The sequence below is a fragment of the Orycteropus afer genome, unplaced genomic scaffold (genome assembly GCF_000298275.1).
Source record: "Orycteropus afer afer isolate SDZICR_OR568_19922 unplaced genomic scaffold, OryAfe1.0 scaffold00120, whole genome shotgun sequence".
Classification (NCBI taxonomy): domain Eukaryota; kingdom Metazoa; phylum Chordata; class Mammalia; order Tubulidentata; family Orycteropodidae; genus Orycteropus; species Orycteropus afer.
In genome coordinates, this window is record NW_006921707.1 from 7,004,523 (window position 1) to 7,013,438 (window position 8,916).

Below are 8,916 nucleotides of genomic sequence, written 5' to 3' on the forward strand. Positions count from 1 at the left end.
GGTGAGAATGGTCGTACAACTTGAAGAATATATTCAATGTCACCTACTGTATTAAAGAAGCTTCTTTAATGTATTGACTCGTGGCTCTCCATATTAAATATATGAGAACATTCTTCCCAGCTCAACAAGGAACCCCAACACTTCAGAGGAAACAAGATCTTTGCTGTGTTTCCTGTGACTATCAGGTGAGTATGTTTGCAATGGTTGGTTCTAAATGTGAAGAGTCCATTGATGACATTTAACGATTATAAACTCAATATCTTTGCAGTCATTATAGTTTCTATGGTTTCCTTGAGGTGGGGGGCTCAGAAGGCTGTGCAGCAGAGAGGGAGGGAGGAAGGTGTTCTGCTGGATTCAAGTACCTTTTGGGGTGCAGGAGGGTAGGAGAATGGAGGCGTAGCAGGAAAGAGTTGAAAGAGAAAAAAAAAAAGAATCTCTGAAGAGCCAGTGGAAATGGAAAAGAGCCCAGCCTTTCCCCCACTTTTCAGCCACTCCAAAACGCTGAATTTAATTTGTCTTCAATGTGGGCTTCCCAGCTCACCTGCTGCCCACAGTGCTAATATGGTTATGGCCAGACAACCAACTGTAAAAATGGCACCTTCTCACTCAGCCTAATGGGTCTCTGCAGACTTCCAAGTCATATCTGCTCAATTTGCTGACAAAAACAAGCTTTTATTGCTGTTGGCACTATGGAGCCAGAGCGGCCAGAGAAGCTCAGATAGATCCTTCTCGGCCTGTGCATTGTCAGCACAACTGTCAGGAAAATTCCCTGTCCAGAGGGCTCCAAGTGCCGATGATGTGAGGGGCTGACCCAACACCAAGGGCTGGCCATTAGCAGCATCAGCTCTTACTGTGTAAGCACTGCAAATGCAGGGGGATTGCATCCTCATTCTCACATTATAATGACTCTACACCAGTGTCATTTGTAACCATCAGTTGTGAGAGTATAATTACACTGTGAAGTCAAAATGCTAACATGATTAAATAGAAGAAGTTAACCAGAATGGTAAGAGCCTTAAAGGAAAGGGGAGCCTTGGCAATGTCTTGGTCATGGCCTAAGAGTGACTTGTTTAAGGAGAATCTGTTTTTCCTTCCCCTTGAACAGACATGGCATGCATCATCATTGAGAGTGTCAAGGTTGCAGATTTATGGGATAGGAATGGAACCTGCAGAAATGGGTGTGCTGAGCCCAGGAAAAGCAACACAGCAAGGTTCAAACCTCTGCCAAATGGCCAGTGTTGCATGAGGCTGCCAGAACAACAATGATACAGAGAGAAGGCTCTGCAATTAAAACTGATCTGGTCTGAGCTTCTGTAGTCACACCCATGCTACATGACCCCGAACACACTGTCTCACCTGTCATGCCTCAACTTCTCCATCTACATAGTGGGATACGGACCGATAAGCAATATTATGACACATGAAGAAAAGACTGAAGTTGTCAGTTTTTATATTCTACTTGAATCAACATCAAGGAATCAAACGACATGTGGTTTCTCACTCTGAGAACTAAGATGTGTCTGACCTAAGCCAAGGTCTTGGCAATCGTCTCATATGCCTGTGAAAGCTTGGCAATGAAGAAGGAAGCAGAATAACTGATGTGAAAGAATACTGAGTATACCGCGGACTGACAGAAGATGAACAGTCAGTCTTAGAACACAACCAGAACACTCCTTAATAGGGAGGATGGTGAGTCTTTGGCTCACTTACTTTGGACATATCATTAGGAAAGACCAATTTCCAGAAAAGGGCATCACAGCAGGTAAAGCAGAGTTAGTGAAAATGAGGGAAAACTTCCATGAGCTGAACTGACAACAATGCACTCCAATGTATCAATAATGTGAAGATGGTACAGGACAAGGCACATCTTGTTCTGTCATATATAAGGTTAGCATCAGTCAGAGCCCACTTGATGACAACTAATAACCACATAACCAAAAAAAAATAACCAAACTCACTGCCATCAAGTCAGATTCAACTCATAGTGAACCCTCCTTGGGTTTCCGAGGTGGTATTTCTATAGCAGTAGATTGCCCAATCTTCCTTCTGAGGAGTGGCTGGTGGGTTTGAACCACCAGCCTTCTGGTTAGCAGTCAAATGTCTTAGGCACTACACCACCAGAGCTCCTAACAACAACACAATGGGATAATAATAGTGTTTACCTCAGAGGCTTAAAGAGATATAGCATGTAAAGACACAAGCCTGCAACATCATAAGAACTTAATGGGGAGTTCTGGTAGTGTAGTGCCTAAAGTACTTGACTGCTGACCAGAAGGCTGGCAGTTCAAACCCACTAGCCACTCCTCGGAAGGAAGATGGGGCAATCTACTTCCATAGTGATACTGCCTCAGAAACCCAAGGAGGGGTCGCTATGAGTCGGGTCTGACTCAACGGCACATAACAACAACAACAACAACACCACTACCACCTATGATGAAGAGGAAGAGAAAGAGGATGAAGAACAAGCAGACAGCCTGGTGCTTCTTGATTGCATCTGAGCCTATGAGCCTTTCAGTTCAGCAAGACATATGCCATACCTGGCAACAGCATTGCAGCTAAAGGGAACTAGGCTGCTGCTACCGTGTGAATGTCCTTCCTTCTGAGAAAGGAAACACTGACATCTCACAGAGGTGGGGATGCTTCTGTCAAGTAGACAGGCACTCTAGGATGATAGGGGATAGAGGAGAGAAGGCGGAGGAAGATGGGCAGAAATGGTCACCTGTGTGCTTGGTGCCAATGTGAGCCTTTATCTCTGCTTCCTCCATGGTGACGAAGTCACAGGCAGTACAACAGATGGAAAACATCCACTGCTCCTTGTCCACGTGGAGTGACATGTGGCTGACAAACTGGACATTGAGCTCAGTCTCAAATCCACACACATGACAACTATAGGAGAGAATGAAAGAGAAGAAGGGGGCAGAGAAGAATCACATGTACTTCAAATGCAGACTACCCATTTATATGGCATACTCTCAGAAAACTGGAATTGTACATTTTTTTTCTCCACCAAAAGGCTTTGCACTAGAAAATCCTGCTTGCTAGTACGCCTTGGGAAGTGGTCACCATGCCAAAGAGATTAAGTATCAGCATAATGTAACAATCCCATACATGCTATAATGATGCTAAATAATCATAAAGTTAATTAAAAACTACAGAATCCAGATGCTGCACATCACCTAACTGATTCCTTTGGGCAGAGAGAGGTAGCACAGCCTTGCCAAGATATTTAGTGGTGCCGGTACACTGATAAACCTGGAGTGCTCTGCACACCCCAGGAGTCTCTCGCTGGCTCTGGAATCCTTCCCGTATAGCAACGGAAGCACACAGACCATCGTATGGCACTCTGGGCAGGAGCCAGCCATCCCTGTAACAACTCCTGATAGAAGCCACCCTTTCATAGAGACATTTTGTCAAAAGCAAGCTTCCACCAATCTATATGGCATATCTTGAAGGCAAGAGTCACACGAGAGACCGAAACTTCAGATCTCTAACAACCAAATCAAATTCTGATTGATGGTTCACTATGGTGGTGTAGCACCTAAGGCATTTGACTGATAACCAGAAGGGTGGTGGTTCAAACCTGTCAGCTACTCCAAGGAAGGAAGATGGGTGATCTTCTGTGACAATTTACCTCCTTGGAAACCCAGTGGGTTGCTGTGAATCAGAATTTACTTGATAGCAGTGAGGGTTGGTTTTTTTTTTTTTTTTTTTTGGGGGGGGGGTGGTATTATGGAGTCCCTAAGGAGCCCTGGGGGTGCAGTGGTTAAGTGTTCAGCAGTTCGAACCTATCAGCTGCTCCACAGAAGGAAGATAAGACAGTCTGCTTTCATAAAGAGTTACAGCCTGGGAAACCCTATGGGTTAGTTCTACTCAGTCCAATATGGTTGCTATGAGTTGAAACTGACTCAACGACAAAGGGTTTGGTTTGATTAAGGAGTTTCTAGGTGGTACGTAACGTTAATGTGCTCTGTTGCTTAAATGAAATATCAGAGGCTAGAGTCTACCCAGAGGGCCTCAAAAGAAAGGCCTGGCAATCTACTTCTGAAAGAGCAGCCACTGAAAACCATTTGGAGCACAGTTCTACTCTGAAATACATGGTAGCTATGAGTCAGAGCTGACTGGTAAATGGAAGAAAAATGTAAGATTTCAGGTACTGAAGGACAACACAACTAAAGGAAAATATGAGCTACTTCATCAGGGTTCTAAGATTTCCTTCCCCTAGCTTCTTCCCTACCTCCATAATTCTTAGGAAGCAGGCAGGTGTTCAATTACAATGTTCAAGAGCTTCCCAGCTGCACAGACCTAAAAGCTAATCCTCTCCAGAGCCCTGCCGCTCTCTGGAGCTCCATCCCAGAGACATCTCCAAGACCATTTTGCTTTCAATTAATTCTGCTAGAGCCACCCAAGTCAAGAGATTAGTCAGTGCAACTGCAGGGTTCAATGCAAGCAAAGAAAAATTAAAAAGGAAGGTCAGCATGCTGATTGAGAAAAGGGGCCTCCTATCCTATGTCCCTAGCAGACCAAACCAAAAAACCAAACTCGCTGCCATCGAGTCTGATCTGACTCATAGCAACCCCTCCTTGGATTTCTGAGGGGGTATCACTACGGAAGTAGATTGTCCAATCTTCCTTCCGAGGAGTGGCTGGTGGCTTTGAACCGCTAGCCTCCTGGTTAACAGTCAAATGCCTTAGGCACTACGCCACCAAAGGCAGAGAACTTTCAAAAAAGGAGTTGGAAAAATGTAGATGAGAGTATTCCGCCCACAACTCACCTGTAATAATAAGGGTGTTTCTTCCCATCACTGCCTTCAGAGGTGACGGCGCTGACAATGTCCTCGGCGTCTGTACTCACCAGCTTCACGGAATGGACAGTCAGGTGCTGGTTCAAATTTGCACGGCACTTAGCAGCATAGGGGCACAAATGGCATTTGTATTTTCTTTCCTCTGGGGGAAAAATACCAAGGGTCTCTCAGAAATGAATTCCCAACACTGTGCAAGAGATCACTTAATAGTATCAAAGAAAGACTGGTTCAAGTCTCATTTCAGAAAAGGAAAAAGATAACCAACACTTAAAGAATTTTAAGTATCTACAAGTCTTGAGGTGCTTCAGTGGTAGAACGTTCACCTTCCATGTGGGAGACCTGGTCTGAGACTTGGCCAATGCACCTCAGGTGCAGTCACCACCCATCTGCCTGTGGGAGGCTGGCATGTTGCTATGATACTCAACGAGTTTGGGCAGAGCTTCTACACTAAGACAGACTAGGAAGAAAGGCTTGGAAATCTACTTTGAAAATCAGCCAGTGAAAACTCTATGGATCACAACTGGGTCACCCATGAGCCAGGGCTGACTCAGTGGCAGCTAACAGCAGTAACAACTTAAGTCTTTACCCAGTAGCACACTCCTACATTAATACTTCCAAAGATAAAACAAAGTCCCAAGGTGACTACACTATCAGCTTTTTCCTGGACACCTACAAGCCGTTCTTCCTGATAAGGTGAACTCCACAGGGGTTAAAAGAATATTGTGTGTGCGTGTTTGTGTTTGTGCACATGTGCCCCTAAGTGTCAGTTGTGGTGGTGGGTGGCAGCGGGGGCTTGTGAGCATAGGAAGGGGGCTGAAACACAGCATTCACAGCACTGTGAATAAGCAAGAGAAGGCTCACCATTTTCCCTAAGCTGCAGGCCTAGGTCAGCCAAGAAAGTAAAAAGTAATGAAATTAAAGGAAAAAAAAAAATGATTCATGTGAAATAATTTAATTGGAAATTTTCGTTTTAAATAAATAAACTAAAAAATTCCAATTAATTTCTTAATGGATATCCTCTCATAAAACTGATGAATGTTGTAGGACCATTTCCAGAGTAGCATTCTGAATTCATTTGATTAATCAAGCAAATTAAAGTAAAAGGAGCAGCCTTTGCTTTCCATGCACAGATAAAGGATAACAGTGGTAGAAGAAAAAAGAACAACTTCATTTTCTATCCTTATTTCTTACTTTATATTGCTTAGGTTAAAGATACCTGTTTCATCTACTTTACAGGGATATCATGAGGAACTCATAAAAAAAGTTTTTCTCCAAGAAAATATATGTCATCATTATTATTACAGGTGATCCCCAATGCCTGATGTGCTGGTGGTCTGTAGCTCTATAGGACTAGGAGAGAAGCCCTACACTGCAGATAAAATATAGGACTTTATTTAGAATTTTTATTTGTATTCATAATAATTGAGTCATCCCTGGGCAGTGCAATCAGTTAAAGTGCTTGGCTGCTAATCAAAAAGTTGGAAGTTTGACTTATCCAGAATTGTCTTGGAAGAAAGGTCTGGCAACCTGCTTCTGAAAAAATCAGCCATTAAAATTCCATGGAGCAGTTCTACTCTGACACATGTGGGCTTGCCAGGCGTCAAAACTGACTCCACGCAAGTGGTGTTTGGTTTAATAATAATTTGAGGTTGTTGAGTTTTGGGGTTAAGTTTGTGCTTCCTTTAAAAAGGGAACTGTTAAGCTTTTCATCTTTTTCTATCACTTAGAAATAACATTTAAATTGCTGTTATCAAAAGTTCAAAAAGAATTCTGTTGAGAAAATAACTACTTAAAATTTTTCCTCCCTTTTGGGTCAATTTGAAGGAGCTCTGGTGGTGTGGTGGTTAAGGCTAACTAAAAGGTCAGGTCAGTGGTTCGAATACACCAGCTGCTATGCAGAGGAAAGATAAGGCAATCTGCTTCCATAAAGATTTATAGCCTTGGAAACCCAGCGGGGGTTGTGGGTTGTGGGTTGTGGGTTGAGTTGGAATTGACTCAATGGCAGGGAATTTGGTGGTTTGGTTTGGGCCAATTTTGGTAATTTGGCTTAAATTATCTAAGTCATCTAAATTTTCAGTTTTTTTTTTTTTTTTCTTTTTTTGCTATAGTGTTTTTTTTATTCTCCTAAAATTCTTTAAAGGAGCCCTAGGGTGGAGTGGTTAAGTGCTCTGCTGTGAATGGAAAGGTCAGCAGTTCAAACCCATTAGCTGCTCCAGGGAGAAAGCTGTGGCAGTCTGCTTTTATAAAGATTATAGCCTTGGAAACCCTATGAACCAGTTCTATTCTGTCCTATAGGGTTGCTAGGAGTTGGAATTGACTCATTAGTAATGGGTTGGGTTTGGGGTTTTGGTTTATCAATGATTAGGTTTCCTTTCTCATTCTCATTCTGAATATTTTTCCTTCCTTTTCTTCTCTTAATCAGGCTTACAGGGAACTATTTTATGGCCTTCCTTTGCCCTAGATTCTTTTACTAATTCCTTAAGATGAATGCTAAGTTCCTTTATTTCAGTTTTTCTTATCTTCTAATGAAAATATCTAAGTGTATACATTTCCCTGACTAGAGCAGTTGGTGTTTGCTCCAGATTTAGGCATGAAGTGGTCTTTTCTTTGCTTCCAGAAGTCTGTAATTTGAGTATTGATTTTCTTTTTTTCCTTTTGATCTAACTAGGTAAATCTTAAATGTAAAATTTAGAATATTTTATTTTGATTATTTCCATCTTGCTATATGTTTACTAGGAGCTCAGGCAGCGTAGTGCCTAAGGCACTTGACTGTTAACCAGAAGGCTGGCAGTTCAAACCCACCGGCCACTCCTCAGAAGGAAGGTTGGGCAATCTACCTCCATAGTCATATGGCCTCGGAAACCCAAGGAGGGGTCGCTATGAGTCGGTCCGACTTAACGGCACATAACAACAACATACGTTTAGTATTGACTTTACTTATTTCTTTTTGTATTCACGTACTTTACAAGCACTGATTACTATTTATTTTTTCTTCATTGTTGTTAGTTGCCATTGAGTTGATTCCAACTCATGGTGACCCTACGTGTCAGAGGAGAACTGCTCCATAGGATTTGCAAGTCTGTGAGCTTTCAGAAGAAGATTGCTGGATCTGTCTCCTGAGACACCTCTATGTGGGTTTGAACCACCAATCTTTTGGCCCAGTCATCAAGTGCTTAACTGTTTGCACCACCCTGGGGCTCTTATTTCTACTTTTTACCCCTTTGTAACTTGGTTGCCTTCCCTTCTTCACTGCTCAGAATCAAACACATTTCTCTAGTATCAAATAAAGACAGCAACTGTTTCTCTGCCAAGTGCTCTTGTCTCTCACTATTTCCACCCAGAACAATAAGATAAAGCCAGTGGGATAGGGTGCAGCTCCATCCTCTGTACCCTTCCACACAAGAGCAATAAATTTCTTAGAGTTCTGGATTTATCTTAATGTGTATCTTTCTCATTAACTCTACTTAGAACTCAATGAGTCCTTTTTTAAAATTTTTATTGTGATTTGGGTGAAAGTTTACAGAGCAAATTCATTTTCCATACAGCAGCTCATATACACTGTCTCATGACATTGACTGCAATTTCCCACAATGCAAGAGCTCCGCTCCCACTTCCTCCCCATAGTTAACCTCTTCCCTGTGTTCTTCCCTCCCATGCACTCCTACCCTCCAAGCTGTCTCCCTATGCATACACAACCTTTCTATTCTCCCATGATTGATCTAAGGAGTGTATCTACCTAATGTAAATGTTCAGCTCATATGCCTGTCTTTTGTTTGGCTGGAAGCCACAGGAGTGGGTTCGATTCCAGACCTGAAGGGCAGCTAGGGGTCATAGTCTCAGGGTTTTCAACAGGCTCTATCAGACCAGCAAACCTGGTCCCTTTTATTTTCATTTTTATGATTTTGAGTTTTGTTCCACATTGTTCTCCCTCTCTATCCAGGATCTCCTGCATAGATCCCCCTCCGAGTAGTTGACAGTGGTAGCTGGCCACCCTCCAGTTCTTCTGGTCTCATAGTTGTATAGGCTGAGGATCACATAGTATACCAGTCACTTGGACTAATTGTTTCCATGTGTCTTTGGTTTTCTTCATTCTTCTTTGCTCTGGACCAGGAGAG

The 8,916-nt window shown here is 42.7% G+C and overlaps 1 protein-coding gene across 1 annotated transcript in view; it reads right to left on the reverse strand.

The window, feature by feature from the left end:
* The window catches only part of ZNF827 (zinc finger protein 827), a 211,940-nt gene that overhangs the window by 14,526 nt on the left and 188,498 nt on the right, over positions 1-8,916 (reverse strand). The window contains 2 exon segments of the mRNA XM_042781433.1: positions 2,720-2,886; positions 4,772-4,943. Coding sequence (XP_042637367.1) covers positions 2,720-2,886; positions 4,772-4,943 — 339 coding nt within the window.